The sequence below is a fragment of the Dermacentor albipictus genome, chromosome 1 (assembly GCF_038994185.2).
Source record: "Dermacentor albipictus isolate Rhodes 1998 colony chromosome 1, USDA_Dalb.pri_finalv2, whole genome shotgun sequence".
NCBI classification, from domain to species: domain Eukaryota; kingdom Metazoa; phylum Arthropoda; class Arachnida; order Ixodida; family Ixodidae; genus Dermacentor; species Dermacentor albipictus.
In genome coordinates, this window is record NC_091821.1 from 353,382,889 (window position 1) to 353,408,430 (window position 25,542).

General features: G+C 48.0%; 2 protein-coding genes across 4 annotated transcripts in view; one reads left to right on the top strand and one right to left on the bottom strand.

Moving 5' to 3' along the window:
• LOC135918576 (chitin synthase chs-2-like) overlaps nucleotides 1-25,542 on the bottom strand; it is a 182,373-nt gene that overhangs the window by 102,243 nt on the left and 54,588 nt on the right. The gene's annotated exons all lie outside the window — the stretch shown is intronic.
• LOC139054589 (uncharacterized) lies at nucleotides 185-24,043 on the top strand. 3 transcript variants are annotated; one of them, XM_070531810.1, is made up of 5 exons: nucleotides 185-531; nucleotides 1,305-1,461; nucleotides 2,634-2,711; nucleotides 10,408-10,521; nucleotides 11,356-13,874. In XM_070531810.1, exons 1-5 carry the CDS (start codon nucleotides 448-450, stop codon nucleotides 12,669-12,671), a joined length of 1,749 nt encoding a protein of 582 aa, XP_070387911.1. In that variant the 5' UTR covers nucleotides 185-447; the 3' UTR covers nucleotides 12,672-13,874. The 3 variants fall into 3 exon arrangements, with proteins under 3 accessions (XP_070387911.1, XP_070387912.1, XP_070387913.1); XM_070531811.1 differs by lacking the exons at nucleotides 1,305-1,461; nucleotides 11,356-13,874 and adding exons at nucleotides 13,909-14,060; nucleotides 23,983-24,043 and having other exon boundaries at nucleotides 188-531; XM_070531812.1 differs by lacking the exon at nucleotides 1,305-1,461 and having other exon boundaries at nucleotides 193-531; nucleotides 11,356-11,777.

The window sequence follows — 25,542 nt, forward strand, 5'->3', positions numbered from 1 at the left end:
TGAAGAAAATTACGTACACTGTTCGTCGCGTTCTTAGTACATAGGCGCCGATAATGCGCCTTCGTCAGCCATATTAGGGATGGTGACCGAGCGTTTTCACGCATCTCCAATTGCTGTGTCAGCGCAGCGTTGCTGGTGGCTGCCGCCGTAGATCCGAAGTGAAAGGGTGTGCCTGCTGCTCAAAAAGCGATAGCGTTTAGTTTGACGTGCCACACGTTGAAGGGCAAACCATCGAATGCGACCGAGTGCACGCGGCTCGAAGTGGCTGCAACGCTGTTGCTAAGGTTTCGGTCTCACATTCAACGTACTGCAGGTGCCTCTTTTGTTAAAGGGGGGCCCCGCTTTTCTAGAGGAATATGTTTTCGTCTTGCAAGGTAAAAGGCGTCTTGCGGGGACGCTGCAACTTTGAAGACAGCTGTGAGTGCGACGGTTATTTCCGGTCTACTGATGGTTCTCACCAGCCGGCAGCGCCGTACCAAGCATCCTGGTGTGCATACTGAGGGCATAGCCCGGTTCACCATGCTCGTATGGGTAAGTGCCTTTATTGAATTTGTCTCCCTTTTGTTATATACGGCTTCTAGGCTTATGTGACCCGAGCTAGGCAGGCGCTTTGAGTTAAAAACGAGATAGCGGTACGTGTGGTTTCGAATAATAGAAATGTATACTCTAAATGTGTTCTTAAGCGTTATAACGTTAGTTTTCTGCTCTGTCAGAGATGCTACGAATTCTGAAAAGAAAAAAAAAAGCCATTCATTTAGTCGCTAACGCGTATCCGCCCTAACGTATTTCAAAGCCCATGGTATACCACTGCTGTCACATGACGAGGGCCGTTAGCTTTAACAACGACGCAGTCCATTACTAGCGACTGAGGCCAATGACAACATTGAATATGTGGTTGGTACGCAGCAGTCCCAAATGAAGTGACTTGCATGTCTGTTACATGGAAGACTGGACTGGTAGGTATACGGTCATGGCGTGGTTTTAGCAGGGCGACGTACGAAAGTGCAAAAAGTATCAAGGTTCAGCAAAAGGACAAACACGAATGCTGCTACCTTTTCTATCTGGGCTTTAGTGCGTCGCTCTGCTAAAATCGCGCCATGTGAGAGTGGGAACGCAAAATAAATCCGAGGACAACTGAGCACTTCTTATGAGTTGTGAATGCGAAAGCAATAATGTTCAATTGAACGCCGCTGAGTCGTCCTTCGGGTTTCGCGTTGCGAGTAGTGTTTTCGAGTTTTGCTGCGCGGTATTTTAGGGACTTTTGCGATTAAATTCGAATAAGTTATTTTTGCGGGTACGTGCAGGCAGCACATACCATAGCGGCGTGTGCTGCCGGACCCAGCAAGCAGCAGCAGCAGCTTACGGTGCCAACGCCGCATGCCACCAACGACCTCCGACGACGAGTGACCGATGAAGCAGCGTGGGCCACCAAGGATGTTTCGCCCGCTTTGCTCCACCGAGGTGCGCTCGTCACGTAGCATCGCTGTCAATTGGAACTTGCGTGCGGTTTTGCTGCTACAGATTCTAGGTGTTTTCGCTCATTGGGACATTTGATGCTTTCGCACAAGAAGAAAGCTTTTCTTAGACTTATTCATACCTCCTGCAAGGTAAATGTACCTGGTAGCGAAGCTTCCATAGGAGCCCATACGTTCAAAACATGGCGGTCCATCGGCAGTTCATGGGGCTTAGCGCCATCTGTATGTGGTGGGAACACTTCCGGCGGAGGAAAAAAATAATGTGACGCCATGTCCGTCAAAAGCAGAAGTGACGTCATTTTGTTTTCGAAGGCGCGAAATTTGTTTTGTTGTCCTTCCTTTGGAGCTATATATTCAAATGCCCCGCCATTCGACTTGATCGGCGTTCCGAGCTTTCAGCGTGGAAAGCGATGCAGGAAAAGGCCAGTCGTGCGGTTGTCGAAATCGCATCTCTGCACAGAACATACTCTCTTTGGAGGCCGACGAAAGCTTTAGGTGTAGAGTGCTGATCGTATTGTCGGATGCCAAGCCCGTCGGCCAGCGCAGTCGCACGAGAACAACCACACAATTATCTGGCGGTCGTAACTCGCTACTTTTGACTGAACAGATTAAGAAGCGATGAAGCTACCCGCGTCACCACATTCAGACAAACTTCGACAAGCAAGAAAGCACAAACTGTGAGGAGGGCGTATTTCAACAAGTGAACTTTACGAGTGCGCCTTTCTGCCCATTTCAAGACGTGCTCTGCATTGCGAGTGATAGTAGCGTCAACGCCCCCTGTAGCAATGGGCGCTGAAAAGAAATGCATTTATTATTAATAATAAAATTAAACTTGTAGTTTCTTAACTCGTCACTAATATATAAAATTGACTAGGAATTTTATTTTCGTTGAATGAATCTAACTGTGTCCCGTTTGAATTAAAAAGCGCGTTTTTCTTTCCCAGTGTTTGTTCCCTCCAAACATAGTCGCGCTTCAATCGCTTCTCCCATAACCCCCCATGCTGATGTCGGTGACAATCTGTACTGAACCGCTTTTCGCCCGAAGCTTCACGACCTATTTGAATTGACCTTGCTTCCTGTTCTGTCCTATTTCGTTCTCTGGTTTTCCCACTTCTGGATTACTTATCAGTGTTGATATTGCAACGTATTCTTGTGCAGTCCCAAGCCAGCAGCCCTTGCCAACGTGCAGTACGCAAACTGAAGAATCGTTGCAAGAGTTCCGGGCCGCAAATATTGGTAATCATTTGATGTACTTGCACATATTCACTCGAATTTAGCGTGACAACGATTGTGCGGCACTCAACCGTGGTGCACCGCGAATATTTATTTATTTATTTATTTTGTGATACTGTCAATCCCATCAGGGATTTTTACAGGAGTGGGTTAGAAGGGTCTGTAGACATAGTAGTACAGGCATATACATAAGAATACAAAAGGGCACTTGGCAAGAGTAGAGTTTCATGGACCTATGTTAAGAGCAATAATATGGCAAAAACATAACGCACAAAGAGCTTGTTTCAATGTCATATGATATTTTGCAAGAGACAAAAGAAGGATAAGCATATGGTTATACAATTGATAGCATCATACATCATTTCACATCACACATTTCCAAAAACATTTGACAATACAATGATAAAGACAATGATAACATATCATTTAGATAGTGATTGACAATACTGTTGCGCCAACTATTTCAACAAATTTGTCAACAGTAGGCTGATCGACCAATGTCTGGGCTAAAGCATTCCAATCGCGAACTGCTCGCGGGAAGAACGAGAAGCTGAATGTATTGTTAGTGCAAGAATATTCTTGGAGTGTTAGGTGATGCTTGTGACGGGTTTCTCTGGATGTGTTATAGGAAATATAGGTGTTAGAATCCACATGTACCTTATTATGCAGGATGAGATACAAAAATTTGAGTCGGTACAGCATCGCACGACTGCTTAGTGTGTGAAGGCCGATTTCGTAAAGCATCTGAGTAGGCGAGTCGGTGCGCCGAAATCGGTTACAGATAAACCGCGCGGCTTTTCGCTGGACAGCCTCAATGGACACGATGGTGGCGAATACACTCTAAGAAGAATTCCGGGGAAAACGGGAGTAACTGCGCAGTTCGTCCCAAAAAGGGCGCTTTCGTCCCTCAAGGGAGTAACTGCATGGATGTGCGTGCCGTGTGCAAATTTTGGAGAGTAAGTGTTTAGTCCCTAGTCGGAAAGAGAGCAACGGGAGGACGAACGGCAACAGTTACTCCCCATGCGCTCCGCTGTTTTCGTCCGTGTCGTGCAGTGATGCGGCAAAAACTGTATTGTCTATAAATCGGGAATAGGTCGAAGTTCGTGCACTGTCCATTGAACTACATGCAAAGCAGCACTTTGCCTCTTCGTGAGAAAATTGCGTGAAATTTAAAGTTGGAATATGAAGAGCCAAGCCCTTCGTGCGAACCCCATAATTCAGCGATAGACATTAAACGCGCAAGTCATTGATAGACTGCCAGATTCTGCTGGTCAATAGTACCTAAGTTCCTTCCGTTCCAAGGAGATTACGAACTTAACTGAAGCGATGTGTAGCTCAAACGGGACACACTAAAAGCGACAGAGCAATTGTCCGTCTCTGTCGTCTTAGATGCCCCGTTCGAGCTCGCTACACGTTTACATCGTGTAGTGCCTCAGTTTAAAGCACCCTAAGAATACTCGGGCATATTTCTTTTCGCACTCGCTTATGGTTGCAAGTACACTCAACGTTACTCTCCCCGCACAACATACACAAAATGCCGAGTCGCTTTTACATTGCCGCACCTGCGTTCCGATGGTTAACCTGTCTCAATTTCCTACCCCCGTTAAGCAATCTGCCGTGGCATGGCTACAAAAAAAGGGTATCTTTGTCTCTTCTGTTAACTGTCGCCTTTGTGATGTACCAGAGACAATTGAACATTGTTTTATTAGCTTGTAGCGGCAGCAGCATCGGCGTCGCACGAGAGTTGACGCAGACGCTCGCGTCTACACGAGGCTCGAGCGGCTGGCGCGTTCCGGCGCGGGCTAGCGTTCCGAAGATCAATTAAAAAGAATGCTACGCTAAGCGACGGAGTGTTGGTTCTTCCTCTCCTGCGAGAGCCCGATACTTTGACGGTCTACGTGGTCGCTCGTCGCCACAGTTTTGGTGACCCGGACGTGATATTGCCATACGCTCCTGTGGTAGAGACGACCATGGACCAGACCAACGCTACGAGAGCTCAAGGCCAGAACCCTTCCGAGGAACGTGGTGAGCCCTCCTGTTCCGCCATCGCTGTTCGCCTCCCACAGTACTGGGACCAGCATCCTTCGGCGTGGTTTCTTCAGGCCGAAGCGCAATTTCAAGTCGCTGGTATCCGCTCTCAATCCTCGAAGTTCCATTACGCCGTCGCAGCACTCTCGCCCGCCGCCATTGACGAGGTAGCAGATTTGTTGAACTCCCCATTGTCTGCCGCCGCCTATGACGATCTCAAGGCAGCACTGCTACAGCGCACAGCAGCTTCACAGCGTTCTCGCATCCAGCAGCTTCTGTCCGCTGAAGAACTCGGCGACCGACGCCCTAGTCAACTTCTTCGCCGAATGAGCCAGCTGCTCGGAAACAACGCGAGATCCATCGACGACACGCTGTTGCGCGAACTGTTTTTGCAACGACTCCCGGCTAACGTGCAGAAGGTCCTGGCGACAGCCTCTACCATGGACCTTACCGGACTTGCCGCTTTGGCCGACAAAGTCATGGAAGTAGCCACCCCAACCATCGCAGCCACGTCACCGTCTCCGGGTGACAATACAACCGCTCTGCAAACTCTTCCCTGCTCTTCCGCAGTGCACTCTCCGCTCGACTCCTTGTGTGAGCGCCTGGAACGCATCATCAGTGGAGCGGAGCATCGCCGCACGTCTCGTCGCCCACGCAGCCGTAGTTCCAGCAGATCAAGACGCACGGGCACTCGCAATGAAGCCTCAACTACAACGCCTGGCGTTTGCTACTACCACCGCCGTTTTGGAAACGACGCTCGTCACTGTCGGCGTCCCTGCGCTTGGCAGGGGAACAGGCCGGCCGACCTCTAACGGCGACGAGTGGTCCGGCCCAGCACACAAGTCGCCTTTTCTACGTGACGGACAGAGTTACGGGACAACGATTCTTCGTCGATACAGGTGCTGACGTCAGCATTCTCCCCGCCCAGCGCTCCGACCGAAAAGCGACTCCTGTGTCGTTTTTGCAAGCCGTCAACGGCACCAGGATTCCAGTTTTCTCGTCACGCTCCGTCATGCTAAACCTTGGCCTTCGACGAGCGTTCCACTGGATTTTCCTGGTTGCAGACGTCCGTCATGCAGTCATTGGAGCAGACTTCTTGCATAACTACGGACTCCTTGTCGACATCCAACGACGCCGTCTCATCGACTCCGTGACCCAGCTATCCGTTCCCGGCGTCCCATCATCAGGCACATCGCCCATAGCGCCTATTTCTGCCATGTTGGACGAACCTTTCGCCGCACTCCTACGCGAGTTTCCCACTTTGACGCGCCTACCGGACTGGACGCAACCGGTGCAACATGACGTGTGCCATCACATTGTCACCTCCGGCCCACCGGTCTACTTCCGACCCCGGCGTTTGTCCCCGGAGAAACTCAAGATCGCCCGCACGGAGTTCGAACACATGCTGCAACTTGGCATCATCCGCCCTTCTTCCAGTAACTGGGCATCACCACTTCACATGGTGCCTAAGAAGACGGGCGACTGGCGCCCCTGCGGCGATTACCGGGCACTAAACAACGTCACAGTTCCTGATCGCTACCCTCTACCGAACATTCAGGACTTCACGGTAGCGTTGCACGGTGCGACGATCTTTTCTAAGATCGATCTCGTTCGCGCCTACCATCAACTACCGGTCGCTGAAGAAGACATTCCCAAGACCGCCATCACCACGCCCTTCGGTCTTTTCGAATTTCTCCGCATGCCTTTCGGTTTACGGAACGCGGGCCAATCCTTTCAGCGTTTCATCGATTCCGTCACCCGAGGTCTGCCTTTCGTTTTTGCATACATTGACGACCTCCTCGTGGCAAGCTCTTCGGCCGAAGAACATCTTCACCACTTGCGGTTGTTGTTTTCACGCCTTGCCAGTAAAGGAATTGTCATCAACGTCGCCAAGAGTGAATTCGGTCAAACCGAACTCGAGTTCCTCGGTCATATCGTCGACGCTAACGGCATTCGACCTCTGCCGTCCAAGATTCGCGTCATCGAAAACTTTCCCCGACCGACCACACTCACCAAGCTTCGCCAATTTCTCGGATTCGTCAATTTCTACCGCCGATTCATTCCCGAGTGCGCACGACTTATGGCTCCGCTAGACGCTCTCCTGGTAAACAAACGCAAACAAGTGCTTCAGTGGACTGAAGAGGCCACCGACGCTTTTACAAGAGTCAAGTCTGCCCTCGCCGACGCCACGCTGCTTAGACACCCAAAGCCAGACGCACCCACTGCCATCATGACCTACGCTTCAAATACCGCCGTTGGTGCCGTTCTGCAGCAATTCATCGACAATGAGTGGCATCCACTCGCTTTTTTTCTCCAAGAAACTGAAGCCTGCGCAGTCCCGCTACAGCGTTTTCGGCCGTGAATTACTCGCTGTTTACCTGGCTATCAAGCATTTTCGCCATTTCCTCGAAGGTCGTGCATTCACTGTCTTGACTGACCACAAGCCCCTTGTGCACGCAACGAATCGTTCGGCGTCCTGTTACTCGCCCCGCGAGATTCGACAGCTTTCCTACATCTCCGAGTTTACAACAACGTTCCGCCACATCAAGGGCACCGACAACATTCCAGCTGACGTTCTGAGTCGTGTCAATGTCGTTTCCACGTTGATATCGGAACCTTTCATCATCGAGGCCGACTTACTCGCCAGTCAACAGCGTGACGACACTGAACTTTGTACACTCCGGAATACGCCAACGTCCCTGCAATTGGAAGACGTCGTTGTGACCCCAGATGGTACGTCCATCGTCTGCGACACTTCTAACGACACACCTAGACCATACATTCCGGCATCCCTTCGCAGACGTCTATTCGAAACCGTGCACAACCTGTCGCACCCTGGCATACGCGCGACAGAAGCTTCTTTCCAGTCGTTTCGTTTGGCCTCGGCTAAACGCGCAAGTTCGCGATTGGGTTCGCTGCTGTTTGTCGTGTCAACGTTCGAAGATCCAGCGTCACCCCATTCCGCCTGCCAAGTCTTTTCTTCCACCGGATGCTCGTTTTGACACCGTACACCTGGACCTCGTCGGCCCTCTTCCACCTTCGAAAGGATACTGCTACATACTGACATGCATCGACCGTTACACACGGTGGCCAGAAGCTACACCTATATCTGATATCTCAGCGCCCACTGTTGCAGCAGCGTTCGTGTCTACGTGGATAGCAAGGTTCGGCTGCCCATCCACAATTATCACAGATCGCGGTCGACAGTTTGATTCAGCGCTCTTCAACGAGCTACTCAAACTACTCGGAACGACACGTTTTCGCACAACTGCTTACCACCCGCAGTCCAACGGACTAGTTGAACGTTTTCACCGGCATCTCAAGGCCTCCCTTATGGCACATGAATCGCCGGAGAAGTGGGTCCTGCATTTGCCTCTCGTCTTACTTGGCATCAGAGCCGCACTCAAGAGCGACCTAGGTTACTCCTGTGCTGAGCTAGTCTACGGCACCCACCTACGCCTTCCGTGCGATTTCTTTGTCGCCACCCCCCAAACGCCTATGCCATCACCTGCCGACTACGTAGCCGAACTGCAAGCTTTCTTCAGCCAGATGCGCCCCGTTCCTACACGTTCACAAGAAGCAAGGTCCCCGTACGTTTCTCCCGCACTCAGCTCTGCTACCCACGTTTTCGTGCGTAACTGTGCCGTGCGGAAGCCTCTACAACCACACTACTCCGGGCCATATTGTGTTCTAGAGCGTCGTCCGACGACGTTTGTTGTGAATGTCAACGGCCGATCAGACACAATTGCCCTGGAACGTCTCAAACCCGCCTACATCGAAGCACCCGCGCCATCAGCTCCACCTGTATGGGACGCGACCCTGCTGCATCCTTCGTCGCCGCCTGCGCACGTGACACCCAAGACCAACGCGAAGACACGCCGCGTCACGTGGACTTTCCATCGTTCGTCGAACTTTCCTCCTCTCTAGGGGGGGAGCCCTCTGTAGCGGCAGCAGCATCGGCGTCGCACGAGAGTTGACGCAGACGCTCGCGTCTACACGAGGCTCGAGCGGCTGGCGCGTTCCGGCGCGGGCTAGCGTTCCGAAGATCAATTAAAAAGAATGCTACGCTAAGCGACGGAGTGTTGGTTCTTCCTCTCCTGCGAGAGCCCGATACTTTGACGGTCTACGTGGTCGCTCGTCGCCACAAGCTGCACCGACGCCATCCTATTTTGGGATGTCCTCCAACGGACTTTAAAGAAAGACTTTGAGATTAACGCGATACCTGCTGCCAACCTCTGATAATAGTGCACCTTTCGATATGTTTTTTGTAGTGGGAATGCACAGTTTGTGGAAAACGCGAATGATGGACCGCAACGCCGAAACGGTTGTACCTACAAGGGCAAATTTCATCCAAATGACACTACACCTAAAGCAGGTTTATGATGGACTCGGTGTGCAACCGGACTGGTACCCTATTTTGGTGAGGTGCTTATCCTTGCCGCCCTTCTAAAGTGACACGAACGTTTCTACTCACAGTATGAACGCTGCCTCTCCTGTGTGACTTTCATTGTGCCCTCCATTCTCTGACTATGCAGAACTGGTGAACGTCTAGTTGAATGCAACTATAATAAATACCATGAAAGAAAAAAAAAATCTGCCGTGGTGCAGTGGTTAGAGTAGCTAACATGAAAGCGCGAGGACGTGAGTTCGAATCCTGCTTTCGGGTCCCTTTTCTTTCTTTTTTTTCAGCTCAGTAATCTTTTTTATTAGCGTATGAATGCCTAATTTCCTTAATTCCACCTTTGCGGAGCATCGGAAATAATGACCGTTACTCCTTTGAGGAGCATCGGAAAAGAGCAACTGCTAGTCCTCGGAGGAGTAACGCCATGGGGAGTAGCAGTTCATCCCCTCGCACTTACCCCCTGAAGGGAGGAAAGGTTGTGGCAGATCAGTTGTTGCCCTAAAGGAGTAACCTCAATACCCCATTTCCTCCTGTTCTTCTTGGAGTGTATGTGAGTAAAAAGCGGCGCGCATCCTGGCAAAGTATGACAAGAGCTTTCGGCCGTTTTATTGTTTCTTTTGCTTCCGCGATGAGAGTACGCCCTGCAGAAAACGAGAGCGACAGCAAGTAACAACGTGCAATTTCCACTTCAACGGAATCTCGTTGCTGCCGTCAGCAAACAGCTTTATCAGGCGTAAGATAATCGGAAGCCCGCGCTATGCTGTTAATCGCTCGCTTCGGACGCAGGTGATTGTACATCAAGGGCCGCCATTGGGTGTGTCGCGCTGTTCTTGAGATCGACATTCACGCGCAGTTTTAGCGTATGCCGCCCCACACTTTCCCGCACAGTATAATCATAACTATTGGAGAGCGAACCCTGTTCCCACCACCATAATTCGGAGAATTCTTGTGGTCCCGCGAAATCTGAATTTTTCTGTTATTCGTATTTAACGTAGGGGATTGCAGACAAGCAACAAAAATTTTCAAGAACAAAAAAAGAAAAAAGAAAACGCTTGTTGCAATTGAGTAAATGCGACACCTCTGTCCGTATATTTCCCGTAAAGTTAGTCTTAGCCCAGAGAAAGTTATGACACGTGGCCATAGTGAAACTGCTTTCAATGCTGCATTCAAATCAAAAGGCATTGGAATTAGTTTTACATGCTACGGTACTTCACGGAGCTTAACATCTCAGAAAGTAATAAATCAGTCTGATTTCTTCTTGCTCTGCAGATGGGGAGGAGGATCATCCGGTATGCGATATTTCAAACGTGCGGACTCCGTCTCCAACCGCAAGTGATGCAGTCCCTCTCACGGATGGGCTTGAAGCAGCTCGCCGATCTAAAGGTAGGTGTCGCCAATCTAGCAGCTTCTTTTGAAATTTCTAGAGTTAGCCACCCCTTGAACTCAAGCTATGCAAGTCAGTCATACTTACGTAATTATCCGATGCAACAACCATTTTGTGCTGATAATTGTTTGTAGACACTGCCAAACGGCACATTGGAGCTCAATTCATTTTATAAGCGTAACATTTGGTGAGTTTTACTTGAAATTTGTATAGCTACATCGATGGACTAATTCGGTATTCAAATGCTAGCTCATTTTATCACAGACGCTCAATTACCCATGAAAATTGTATCAAATTACAGTCGATTAATTGACTTCCTTTTTCAAAGTTCTTTTTTTTTTTGCTCGCATCGCCAACAGCAAGAACAGCACAAAATTTTCCGTACAGATCTAGGCGTATTGGCAGAAGTACAATGAAGCCTTCAGCCACCTTGGGCATACCTCCTTGAAAATATGATGCCCTGTCCGTTTGTCTTTTCTCATGTTGTGTCTATTTTTATGGTACCATTTAATAGGTGCAATGAACAGCTACCTACCAGCCCATCAAGATGTTCTCTCGAAACAGGTGCTCTGGCAGACCGAATCGATCTCACTACATGTATTCAGACGTATCTTAAATGAAAGAAATGGCTTCAAACGGCCCAGCAGATATGCTTGATCTAAAACATCCTCAATATCATGTCTTATCTAAACATAATATTCTATCTAAAAAGCATGTTTATTTATGTTCAGAACGGAATTAGTGCCGAAGGTAGTACAGTACCTAGCAGTGACGATACCGATTTGACGAGACCGCAGCTCCTAAAGATCTGTTTGTTTTTTTCAACAACGCAGATCCACAGCCGAGTAACACGCCTTCTGCCAGCGAGGGAGTTGTCGACCAAGCTGAAACTTCGAACGTCGGCGCAGATAGAATGAGAAATATTTCAGCTGGTTTAGTAGGGCAGCATGTCTGCTCGAAGTGTGGATTTTTTTGTACCACGTTCAGTTTGTTTGCACAACATACGAGAACTGTACATAATGGCACTGTGACTTCATTTGTGTGCAGCATGTGTGGAAGTAATTATTTCTTTCTGAAACATTATCAGGAGCATCACAGAAGATGTAAGATTAAACATTCGGAAAGTAATAAGCCTTGGAAAGCAGTTCATTCAGATGGTGAAATAATTGATCGTGATGTCGTCCGTATGTCACTAGAGCAGCAGCCGAACAACTATGGCATCGTATCCAGTGTGATGTTGGGCCTGTGCCGGCGACTAGAAGGTCGACATAAGTGTCTGAAAACATGCATTGACGACGTCGTTCAAGAAGTAAGCAATATGTTTGCCGTAGCTGAATTTCCCATAGACACAGCTAATATTAAAACAGACAGGCTTCGGAAGTGTTGCTACGAGAACGCTGGCATATACGTGCCTCCAACTGAAGTGCAGCTCGAAGGAACAAAAAAAGCATACATTATAAAACTTGATCTCCTAGCCAATCTTTTGAAGCACCCGGAGATTGTCACCCACGTGAGAAACCTTCGTCAAAGCAAGCATAATTCTTTACTCCAAGACTTTTGTGATGGTAGTAGATTTCGTTCCCAACCAATTTTTCAGAAGCAAAATATTATCCTGCTTAGCCTCTACTACGACGACATTGAATTAGCGAATCATATTGGTATGAAGAGAGGAAGCCGAGGAATACTTAGTACGTTCTACGTATCGCTTCTAAATCTCCCACCTCATGAACGCTCCAAGCTAAGCAACATATTTTTGCTGGGAGTTGGCTACACTTCCCATTTGAAACAACACACAGCACGTCTGGAGTTTTTTCATAATTTCACAACAGTGCTAAAGGCACTAAACACTGAAGGGATGAACTTTCGCACAAACCGGGGCACAGAAAATTTTTTTGGTGCTCTCATGACCTTGACAGGCGACGCTCTGGCTGTCCATTCATTAGCTGGTTTTAAAGAATCGTTTGGCCATGCAGTGTTTCATTCCTGCCGCGCATGTCTGGTGCAAACGGCCGACTATGCACAGCCGAGTCGGCATGGACAATGCATTCTCAGGACCGAACGCGAGACAATTGCACAGGTGGAGCAGCTAAAAGAAAGTACATGCGCTGCAGCTCGAAGTAAGCTGTCCAAGGAGTTTGGAATAACTTAGAGGAACTGATTGCTGACCACCACGAAATATTCTTAAAATGCTATGGAGAAGAAGCAATGTTCCCCAAGCTACACATGCTTCTGCACATTGTCGAACAAATTAAAACCCACGGCCCGGGCCGCCAACACTGGACTATGCGATTCGAAGCCAAGAATGCTCTCCCTAAGTCAAAAATTTTTTTTTAATTTCAAGAAGTTGCCGTTATCTGTCAGCGACTTCCTTCAGGCAAATACATCACATGCTCTTTGGAACGACGATGGTACTCCAAGGACAGGGGATGCTACTAATAAATTAAGCTTAGTTCGTGGTGCTCCCTATGTCCTCGATGAGAAACTTTGTGAAGCTGGACTGCCTCATTATGATGTCGGCAAGGTTGCCTTCTCTGTTGGGTCTGTGAGCGCCCGGAACGTGTCGCTCAGAGTGAATGACGTAGTTCTCAGTGGTACACCCCATCGGAACCCTTGCTTTTGTAGAATATCCGGCATAGTTTCCTTTGAAGCTCATATATTTTTATTGTGCAAGGTACAGAGCAACATAGCGTATGTGAAAGAAGTTAACGCATTTTTGGGGAAGGAGACTTGTCACGAAACTGTAACTACTCCTGCGAGCTTGGTGCTTCCGTGGCCTGTGTTCGCGTACGAAAGGGATAATGAATATTATTTCATTCCTCAATGTATCTACACTGCTTCCCTCATAGATTCACTACAATAACAGAAGTTCGCCGCGCACAGTTTGTATAAATATCTCCAGTCACTGTAAAAGAATTACCGCTATGCAAAACAATACAACCATGTATAAAAATTGATATGTTTTGCTGTCAACTTTGGTATGTCGAGTGTCGTACGTTATCTGTTATTTCATTGGGCCTCATGATATTTTGTGTGGTTATTGCGTGATGTCCATGTGCGGTTATACGGTGTTCTACAGAGGCAGAAGCTTGGAGAAAGGAACACATTGAGTGTAAGATTTCATCTGCTTCTACCTAACGTAGCATTTTTGCCAGTGTTTAAAGCAATAAAATAATGTTTCGATTTGTTGTTTTTGCATGCTCAAGAAACTGCGATATGTGTAGTTGGACTTCCGAGGTTTAAACACATGTCGCTTGACGCCTTGAGTCGCAGCGGTGCCGTATTTCTTGTACAAAGAAAATTGTTCCTAATGAAGATGAGACATGCTGTCAAATAAAAGTTTTTTTTTTCAACCAAGTGAGACAGACTGTGATTCTGATTCCTTGCAGAAAACTCTGGCAAGCCTTCACTGGTCCGTAGACAACAAGCTGCCCGAGTTTTTTGCTTTCGTTCAGCCACTGCTCAACGGAATGGAAATTACGGAAGAACAACACCGCAAACAATCGAAACAACTTCGCCATGAGCTGATTCATTTTCTCGAGTAAGTAATACACTAAGGCATGGCTGTTTGTTTCTCAAGTATTACTTGAAAAGGAAGTCTATGAAGGCGGCAAGTACTGGCTTGCGTTTCTATATGTAATGGTATTATCTATACTTCTACGGTTAAAACTAAACGTGTCGTCGCTGCAGTTACATGTAACCTGTTTCGAGCTTGGCAAAATTCTACCATGGAATTAATAAAGCAGAAAGTATTACCTTCTCACTTTGTTTCAGTGAAAACAATGCAATTCAGGACAAAAATACCGCCCTACGTCGATGGAAGTACTTTGCGTTAGGAGAGACATTCGCAAATATGTATCCTAACATGCTTTGGGAAAAATCGCGGAAGGACGTAAGAGGACGTACAAAAGGACCAAAGGTGCATTTAACATTGCTGCAGCTTGAATAGCATTGAAGAGATGTATCTGAGCATTGCCCAAATGTAAATATTGGCGAACAATATATTTACTGTAATGCACTTATCAATGCGAAACTGTTCAAATCCTAGGCTGTATTTCTGTCGCGGGTTGCGGAGGCAAGACGGCACAGGGCACAACGACGAGAAGCAAGTGAAGCTTCCAAGAAGGCTCCACTCCAGGCCGCTGCTCTGGCCTTAGAGCCCCAGTTAATCGACACCGAATCTGCGTCGATAGAACTGGAAGTATGTGTACTCAACAGGCTATTCTAAATTTGTGTGGGAGAGACGCTTTAAATGCAAGTTCTTCTAAGTCTTAACCACACGGTTGTGGGGCACACGGCTTAAATCATGGATCCGGGACCTCTTTGAGGTCCCGGATCCATGATTTAAGCCGTGTGCCCCACATTGCAAAGTGTTGTTCAGTATCTCACACGACCTGCAGTGGAGCAAAGTGCAACAGGCGGTGGTTCAGAGCAGACTACCGTCCTGTAAAGCTATAAATGTGTTCTGCCACACCATCTGTGCACGCATAGAGACGCTGACGTGAGCTTGAGCGTATCGGAAAGTGTACGTTTGGTCTGGGCTCAGAGGGTCTGCGGTATAGCAGGAGTGGCACAACGACTTTGGAAGCAGTCTACGGGAATGCGCCTCTATCGCCTATATGATTGCTATCGCAATAATATTACGTACGAAGCTGCCTGACATCGCTGAAAGAAGGTTAACTCATTATTCAACTCTGGAGTGGCGCGCGTGGCGTTTGGTCGCGAAGCGCGTGATAGACATGCACGTGAGTGTGACTATGCTTGCAAAAGAGATAAAGATATTTGCAAAAGAGATAAAGAGAGTTGCATCGAAATTAATTATTCAAGGAACGTCTCCCAACGCCCCCTCTTTGAAACAGGCTGTGGACGGACTTTGTGATGGGTGGATTCTATTTCCCGCTCAGTTGGCAAATTCGCCATTTGGCGTGGACGGCGCCGCTGAATCGTTATCACCGGATTCGGCCACTCGGCGTGATGAGTGATAAGAAGCAAGCAACATAAAAGGAAATGACTTTTGCAAAATTCTGTCCCTGACATTCCGTTTCGATCGCTGAAGAAAAGCCGAAACTTATGAGCAGTGATAGGCTCCGGATGTGAAGTGGGAGACTTCTAGATATAGGTACATATAGGTACATCATTTGTTTTTCACGATTTGTTTGATATACTAAGGAAATTGGGGGAGAACCGGTGACCCTTTCCGAGATGATAACTTCGTGTAGATACAATTGACGAGCACTGAGATAAACTTCATTCAGTGTCGGCAAAGCGAACAAATATGTCGATTACAGTAATTAAATAATTCCGATTCGTCTATCAGCGAAAGCCACAATTTCTTATCTAAGATCACACGTAGCCAGAAGCGTACACTACCGCACATTATGCAACTGATTGTTATCTATTGGGAAGCAGAGCTTCTTCATATATTTCCTTGGAACTAGATTTAGTTGGAAGTATTTTGGTAGAAAAAGAAAAAACACTAAAAAAGTACCGTTGTATTCTGAGACCTTTGAACAACATTGTCGGGTCCCAGAAGCTGTTCATTTATGCTGTTATTGCTTAGAAGAAAAACAAATAGAAAGGAGATGCCATGGCGATTTAGCGGTAAGTGCCTAAGAAATGCGTTAGCTTTACGTCGCACCTGTTTGAGCTCCAGCATCAAGGATTTAAACCGCGTTCACTACGCTGAAAAATGCCGTTCAGGAGCTCACACAACACACTTGCTGCCTCTTCGAGGAGCGAAGTGCAGCTGATGGTGATCTGGAACAGACCACTGTCAGTTGCATATACATATATATATATATATATATATATATATATATATATATATATATATATATATATATATATATATATATATATATATATATATATATATATATATATATATATATATATATGGTGTGACTGAACAAAGAGGACGATTTGACAAGGAGATCGTGCGGCAGCCATCTTGTGAATGCAGCGTTGTTGCAATTTGTAACTAGCCTGTAAATACGCATACACTTCACTAATTCTGCCCCGTGGTACACAAGCCAATGCGTAGCCTCAGAAGACTACGGAGCTCCGCAGCAGTCGTTGCCTCGGTATTAACTTGCAAAAACTGTTCTTTCTGTGCCTCGGTATCGACATCATGACGGAGGAGGCGCGGCCTGCTCCAGTGGTGACAAGCCCAACTGTTGTTCTGGCGCATCCGAAAGATACGGGAACGTTCCATGGCACCGATCAAGTTGACGTGGAAGATTGGATTGCCACGTGTAAGCCTGTGAGCACCCACAACAGATGGGATGCAACCATAATGTTGGGCAACATAAGGTTCTACTTGCAAGGCACGGCGAGGGTGTGGTTTGACAACCACGAAGATGAGCTTACGCACTGGGAGACGTGTAAACAGAGAGAGAGAGAACTAAACTTTTATTTTCCGAAACGGTAAACCGAGTCAGAACCCGGTTCACCCTAGGTGGGAGGATTCCTTATTCCAAGAACCCTCTGGCTTGGGCTGCCTCTTTGGCCCGGGCGACGAGACTGCGTTGGTCGTCCAGGTCATCGGAGGAAAGCTTGGCCTCCCACGTTTCGGTTATGGTATGGATCTGCGGTGATTTGGGGCGCTCTTCTTGTGCTTCTATGGGGCGGCTTTCTTTGGAGTCGTCTTGTGGAGCTTGTGAGGTAGGGTCTGTGGGTGTGCCACGCAGTGGGCAATCCTGGACCATGTGTTGCAGGGTGTCTGGAACGTCGCAATGGGGGCATATGTACGAGTACTGCGTAGGATACAGTCTGTGCATGATTATTCCGTGCACGTAGGTGTTGGTCTGTAGGCGGCGCAGGATGACTTCTTCCTCCTTGCTTAGATTCTTGTGTGGCAAAGCGTACGTTCTTCTGCTGAGTCGGTGGTGTTGCAGAAGCTCCGAGTACTTTAGGGCGATGTCATCAACGTTGGTGGCCGGCCTAGTGTGGGATTGCAGGAAAGCCCGGCTGGTATGCTCGCGGGCAGCGGCGTGTGCCGCCTCATTTCTTGTCATGCCCTGATGGCCTGGAACCCAGTCGATGTAGGTGTCGGGGAGCGGGGCGCGTGCGATGTCATTTCTTAGTATCTTGAGCGCTGTTTCTGATACGCGGCCTTTTTGATAGTTGCGAGCTGCTGCTTGGGAGTCTGTTAGTATTACTGCTACTTCAGGGCAAGTTGTTATTGCTAGAGCAATTGCCGTTTCCTCTGCAGTCTCAGGGGCTCTTGCTCGGATGGTGACAGCTGCAAGTTCTTTGCCTTGGTGATCCGTGACGCTTAGGGCAAAGGCGTTTCGTTTAATATACCGGGCAGCATCGGTGTACCTCGTATGAGGGTCTCTCCCGTATTTCTTGCCGAGTGCGCGGATTCTGCTTTGGCGACGCTCCTTATGATAATTTGGATGCATATTGCGCAGTATACTTGCAACGCTGATGCAGTCCCGGACTGCAGGTGGGATTCTTGCTTTCTGGTCTGTGTCTGCAATGTAGCTTTCACTGTAGTTGAGGTAGCGCAAAACTGCACGTCCGGTAGGTGTGAGCTGAAGGACTTGTTTGGCCATCCATTCGGACGGAAGAACACCGCTAAGAAAGACCTAGCGACTCGCGCGCGAAAGTCCATGGAATCATATCGTCGCTTACATTCAGGACGCACTCGCTCGATGCCGCAAGGCTGTCAGTGAAATGTGCGAGTCGGACAACGTCGGCTTTGTTTTGAAGGATATCGCTAACGATGCTTTCAACTTGTTAATGTGTAAGATTTTTGCGACAGTCGGCGATATTATCAAGTAGCGCCAACGCTTTCAGCAGGCAAAGAGTCGCCGCATTGCAACGTCGTTCGCCCGCTTGCCGAACCCAGCTGCAACCTCCTCTTGCGAGGGCAGCAGAATGCAGCGACAATCGACTTCAGAAGACGTGACACAAATAGTTCGGCGTGAAATTGAAGCGATGTCACCTGCCACCCGTTTTCCCATGCACCAGTGATCCTAACAGCTTGCTCGCAGTACCACTTGTTCAAGCAATAGTCCGCGAAGAACTCCTAAATCTAGGAGTTCATTCTGTTTCTTCACGACTCTCTGATGGACCGTAACCTTCGCCTAGCCAGCGGTACCCTCCAGGCTATCGAAACTCGGCCAAATGGCGAGCTGCAGATGATCGACCGATCTGCTTTGCCTGCCACCGCAGCGGTCACATTGCCCGCCATTGCCGCAACCGTATCGTTTCCTCACTTCCACGACCGACCTATGGTTACTACCGTTCCGGACTGAGCCTACGACGTTTCTAGCCTCCATTTGACCAGAAACCGCCTAACGCCGGTGCTAATGCTCCATAGAACAGTTCGTGCCGTCATTCTGCCGTCACCAGTCCCGTTCGCCACCAACTCGTCGGCCGTCGTCGGTATGGCCTCAGGCTCGTCGCCTGCCGTCCCCAATGAAAGTGCGATGCTCTTTCCCGGAAACCTAACTGCTGCAGCTCCCGGAGGCGATGCTGCACTTACGACTCGATCTAAAGATATTCTACTCGCTTTGCCGACCGCACAAAACTTGACTAATCGTCATACATCCCGGCGTTTATCGGCACTGGTGCGCAAATATCTGGGATGAGTCCCCAAATGTGTCGCCGCCTGCCTCACACCTGCCGCATCAGGAACCCTCCGTGTTGCCGATGGAGGAAGGCCCACCGTGCTCGGAATGTGCACTGCTGGCCTCGACATCACAGGGTACCTTACCACCGTTTTGTTTGCAGCTTTGGAACAGTGCCCTCACGATATTATTATAGGATTAGACGTCTTATCCTCTCAGTCCGCCCTCTTTGACTGTGCATTCAGTGTGAATCGACTTTAACTATCCCAGAGCTGCGACATTCCTCAAGAGAAATAACCGCTCTTATGTTCCCTCGATGACATCCGCTTGCCACCGCAAGCCACCAAGTACGTTACTGTGACGTAATTGCCGCCTGTTCCTGACGGGTTTTATGTGGTGTGTCCGAGTGCTCACATAACGCTTGAAAGGAATGTCGCCGTTCTGTACACCTTACTCACTGTTGCAGACAACCGGACCCCCCCCCCCCCCCCCCCATACTGCCGCTTCTAAACTTTAAAGGGAAGCTGAAAGGTTTTCCAGAAAAAAAAATGAGTGAACATCTGTTCATAATAGGTTTTCAACCCTCCGAATTCGAATATCGTATCGAAATTGAGCGAAAGAAAGCGCAAATATATTTTATTTCGACGAAAAGTGCAGCAGCGGACACGCCCAGCTCGCGGGTCTCGTTTCCGCCTGTGATTGGTCGGGCGCCTCGTGACGTCAACACTAGTGTTGTTTAAATGCGATCGTCGGAATTTGTGCGCTGTCCAAAGCTGTCTGCAATCCACAAAGACTGTTTAAACGCGTGAAAAGCTTCCCGGTTCATGCAGTACGTGTAGTGACCTTCATATGTGCGCCATCCGCACACTACTCCTAACCTAAGTCGTAAAGGCGGCGAATTCCGTCGGCTACGTGAGACGATCGGTTTCTCGCTGTGCGCGAGAGAAGGGGGGGAGCGTAGCGTCCTAGCGTGCGCCGGCTTTCCAGCACATGCAAACTCTAGAGCGAGAGAGAGAGAGAGAGAGAGAGAGAGAGAGAGAGAGAGAGAGAGAGGAAAGGGGGAAGGCAGGGAGGTTAACCGGAGAAAAAGATCCGGTTGGCTACCCTACGCTAGGGAGAGAGGAGAGGGGGAGGTAACGTCGGTAAGCAACGCAGTAACGAGAAAGAGAGAATGAGATAGCAGCATTGGTGTACGCTTGTGACCGGTTTCCCAAAGTTACTCATGCCTATCAGACACAATGATTTCCTTTCTAGCACCAGAGAATGCCGCAATTTCCGTTTAGTAAGTACATAGCTTGGGGAACGAACAGCATTTTTTATTTTTTTCCAATAGGCTTTATTTTTATTCAAAGATGCTTTCGCTGTAGTGCAGCCACTTCTTTTCATGTAGGTACCAAATGACTTTCCTTGCATTGCAAGTATGTTAAGTTTGTTAGTGAACTCTCTCTGAAATCGCCCACGAATGTGCGGGAAAGCACGCCAGAGGTCGCCGTTCATTCTTCCTCCATAACCCCGCACAGAAATCCCCATTTTCCTATCCGAGCCATAGAGCCATCCCTTCTGCAAGTCATTTTCATTCATTCATTCATATCGCCTCGTCACTATCACATTTGTGATGCCACTATAACTTGTCAGACGCGTATGCCTTTTTATGACACGTTAATTTTCCTATCCGTCTGCCAGGACACAACATGTATATTTTTACTGGTGACAGCCAGTCAGAATTATGGTATGGTTTAGGGATTCTTACCCCGCTCTGACTCGGAACGCAAAGATACGGAGCTCGCTCTAGATCGGAGCTAGGTGAAAGTGGGCCCGAACCCAACGTTCAGCCGCTTCAGCCGGAGATCGGAATCGGGAAGACGTCAGCGACTGTTTTTGTTGCAAACAAACACGACGGTCACACAGCATAGATATAACCATATGCTACCACACGCATAATTTCCGCCGGTGTTTTACAGTTCCCTAGAATTGCTATGGCTGATGCCGCGCCAACAATGGAAGTTGCAGCAGCCGCGTGACCGAAGGGAACTCGCAGTCTTCCTTCTCTTTCCTCTTGCTCTCGGCAGTTCCCGGCCACATTTCGAAGTTCAACGCTATTCGGTGTCCGATTAAATACGAATGAGCTCCTTCTTCACTTATCCAACCGTTCGGTTGGATTAGTGCAGCAAACGACGCCGAACCTGGCAGTGAAAAGGCGCCCGCTCTTCAGCCGTCGACGTCGACCGCAGTCGACCCATGCTGCGCCGACGACCACTCGGAGCGGTGCCGAGTCACGTGATGCGCGGTACCTACTTTTGTCTATCGCGAAGATTGGCCTTAACGAAATGAAAATAGCCCACAGAAGCCATTTGCCATAAAAAAAAATAAAAGTACCCTTCTGTCTTTCTGGTAGAAAACTGTGAAGTGCTAAGACTTTCTGAGCAATGAATATATAGCCAATAGGTACGCGCAGTACGGCCTACTATTTAACTCAGAACCGCATTGGTAGTCAGAGCAACTTAACTTCACTATTTATTGAGCTTTATAGAGGAAAGGCATTTGATTTTATTCAACAGACATTCTATCAATAAAAAGAAATTGTGTTGATCCCAGGAAGCACATTGCAGGCAGCTGGCTATGCAGCATTGTTTGCTGTTCCGCAAAATTTTACCAGCTTGACAAGTGCGTCTGTGTAAATACAGTATTTGTTCGTGAGACGCGAGTACAGTGAACTAGAATTAACGCGAGTGCGTGCGTGTGACGACAGCAGCAAGACGACGACGACCGTAACGACGATTGCATGATTTCTATGAACTATCGTATTGATGTAAACGAGCGACATGGAGGTACGAGATGGGTAAGAAACTCAGAAAATAAATGTTCACTGACGGCAGCACGTGGTACCGCTTGGACACCACAAACGGGCAATTTGACGGTGATACTGTAGCCAACTTTAAGCCCGTGTCCTTTTACAGCCACGTCATTCAAACGTATGCTGCCTCTCGCCTTGACCGACCCGGGATGAGGCTGCCATTGTGGAATTTGTCGCAGCGTCGTCGTACTCGGACACCACCAGGAATGTGTTTGGTTAAGCAGTGTTGCGGCCCGGGGTAGCGTTTATGCCACGAATGCACTCGGCACAGGCATGAGTACATCCGGTAGTAGGAATGAAGGAAAAAGGGTTTATTTTAGATAACTTACACTGACTATAGAAACGGAAGCCCGCTCCACGTAGGAGCGTATTAAAGGTCTCAGTTCACATCAGGACACGTATGCCCTCCTTCCTTCCTGTACCAAAGGAGTCTGCTTTCGAAACGGTCGTCTTCCCTGGGAGACTGGACTATAGGGAACATGATGACTGTATCTCTGCCAATCACAATCGTCGAATCAGTCGAAATATTTCTCCCATGTTGACGCACCGTTCCGCCGGACTCCGCCTCCTATGTTGCACCCTCGCCCCTGCATACGAGGCAACCACGTCACAATCTGGGGAACTCCAGTCGACGCTATCCTCACGATAGCCTTCGACGTTGGCTCCTTTCATCAATTGGTTCGGCTTGTGAAGGTTAGGTTCAGGTAGAAGGGCCTTCGCCGTAAGTACCGTCTCTACGGAGAGCGGCAGTTGTCGCCTCGAAGTGAGCTCCTTTGCTTCCGCGTCACAGAGTATGTCGGGCCTTGTCGTTGTCGGGGAGTGCGCTGATGAATGGACGGCATCGTGGGAAACGTCTAAGGAATAATCATGGCCAAATTGAGGTGTAACAGCAGCTTGATAACGAGGAACGAGGAGGCGGCAAGCTGCTATCCGGCACTCGGAAATCAACAGTCGTGGGAAACTTGCTTTTCAATTGCTGTTTGAAAGAATGCAACCACCATACCCAGTGTTCTGTTGCCGAAATGCCGGGATCTTCCTACGCGTGCCACCTGTCTCGAGTACAGATGGCTAGCGAGAATCAGAGGCGAGGGTCGGATTACGAAGCTGAAATTACCATGTAACAACCATCATGACATTGCGAGCACGAGCATATAGTTATCAACCCAAGTTAGCAGACAATTCGATCCACTAGGTCGGCATAATTCTTGTTAGGGTATTCTCACGCGAATAATGTCAGGGCTTGGCATACAGACCACGGTATTTATGCCAAGCATTTTATAACATACATGGCATCACATGGCATTATTGTCACACATGCATGTCAGGACACGCATATTTGTAATATACCCAGTTAAAAAAAGCATGTCTTGTCATTCAATCCGTCATAGTCTTCCCATTTAAGACATTCATGTGATGACGTTATTGTCATTCATGTCGGTTCCATTTTCTAACAAGATTTATGTCAGGAGATCCATAACATGCTGGACATGACATGCATTACATGAGTTACATTACGTGCGTGTCATCATGTGATTTTCATGAATGACATAAATGGCATGAGGTTATCGCGTCGTGGTCATTTTTAGCTGGATATGTATAAGGATTTGTGTGATTTGTGCGAGCATGTCATGACACGCTTGTCGTTCATGTGCTGATGTTTATGTCATGTAATTCATGTCAGGTCATTCACGCATGTCATATGTCATTGATATCCAGATATATATGGAGTTAAAGAAACGGCAACGTCACGTCAATCATGCCGAAAATGTCATGACATACATGCCATGACAAACATATCATGTCATTCATGCTATGTATCTACGCATGCCATGCCGCCCATGCCTATTCTGATATATATCCAGTTGCAGAAAAGAGCACGATGGCATCACGACGTAGGAGGCCAGGCAGATAGGTAGACACGCTCAAAACGCCTGAACTTCGCAATAAGTGCTTCGCATTAAAATTATTTTCCTTAGAAGCACCTTGTGAGCTTGGAAATTGTAAACTGTGTCTTTTTCTCATTTCTGCAGCGCAGGCCTCGACAAAGCCCGTTATAAAAAAACAAGACCATATTAACCGGATGCGCTGCAGTTTGAACGAACAAGGTGTCCTTGGCCATCGCTTCCCCTAGCAAACTAAGTGAGGTTATCGTATATCATTACGTGCGTTTTTCTATGAAGTAGGCACATATAAGGTGCTTCTTGTGCACAACTGCTACCATATGTCCTTTCCTGTCACGTGCTCGTGAGCGTAGAAACACATGTGTTATAACAAATATGGCACTTCCTTTTTTTTTTCTTTCTTGCGGTGCTATAAAAACTTATCCGCAGATGTTCATTATGTTGCCGCGTGTGCCGCCCACTGCGCAGCATATCTAGCAAAAATTCTAAACATATAGGCAGTTGTGTGCTATTATCAGAATGCGACCTGAGCGCGGAATCAACAATGGTCGAACATGGGAGGTCGCCGGAGGCCAACGTTTCGACAAGTGGTCTTGTCTCTGTCAGGGCGTGCCCTGACGAAATGTGAGCGCCTTTGTCGACACGTTGGTTCCAGTCAGAGACATCCGTCGTTCGACCACTGCTGAGCACTTCAGTTCTCCATCTCCCTGTGATCATCTGCCTTGCTTGATCACCAACACGCGTCAGTTTTGCAGCAAAGCTCTGTACGTCGTTTCCGCTTAGGGACGAAACGTTATTGAGTCCGTCTATTTAGCATTAACAATATGAGTGTTTCCCCCATATTTCTGAAAAGCTTTCCACAATTACGATTTTATTTACCCATTATAATGCAGATCTCATGATGCGAATCTAATGTCAGTTAGAATGAATGACATTTGTCCATAATTCCATTTATTTGCTGTAACATTGGGAAACGCAGTTACATTCGTTCAACAAGACATTCTCAACTGAATGGGTTCATGAAACTCATTCGCATTCGACCGACTGCGCGATCTCAATTCCAGGAACTTCCATTCCATTTCTCATCTTTTAATAAAAAATATTGGTGTTATTTGGTTTTATCAAGGAAGTGCCAGTTCATTCATGTACAGGTGCGTCAGAATTTATCCACAACAAGCTACCCTCGCTTCAGCAGCTGGAAGCCGGTGACATCAGTGCTTGTTTCATTCCGGCAGTTCTGTCGTCCCATGCGCACATGTGTTAAGGGTTGCCTGCACACAGCCAAAAAGCTGCGCGCAGTGTATAGAAGATGAAACGTACGTTTTGATAAATGTACGGCAAGCCCATCTAGGAGACCTATGTCGGCGGCCGTATTGCTTTTAGTTTGGCTTGGCTATGCTTGACTTGACTTGGTTTCTGTTGTGCATGCTATGGCAAACGGTATAAAACGGCCAAGCATATGTTCTTAAAGCAAGCTTTTTATATTAAATAAGTCTTACTTAGAAGATATGCATGTGGTAAATGCAAGCTTTTTTAGCTTCTTTTTTCTTAAGGTATTGGTCGACACCATTTTCAAATGACATTTTTTTTCGCCGTGGGACACCAGGCAGGCACACATTTTTGGCACGCAGCCCAAAAGTTGCGCGCAGTGTATAGAAGACGAAACGTACGTTTTGATAAAAGTATGGC

Bases quoted from the DNA above. Each gene is read 5' to 3' on its own strand.
- LOC139054589 (XM_070531810.1), top strand. From the start codon at position 448: ATGGTTCTCACCAGCCGGCAGCGCCGTACCAAGCATCCTGGTGTGCAT. The intron at 532-1,304 runs GTAAGTGCCTTT...GGGTACGTGCAG, and splicing joins GGTTCACCATGCTCGTATGG to GCAGCACATACCATAGCGGC. The intron at 1,462-2,633 runs GTGCGCTCGTCA...ATTCTTGTGCAG, and splicing joins GCCCGCTTTGCTCCACCGAG to TCCCAAGCCAGCAGCCCTTG.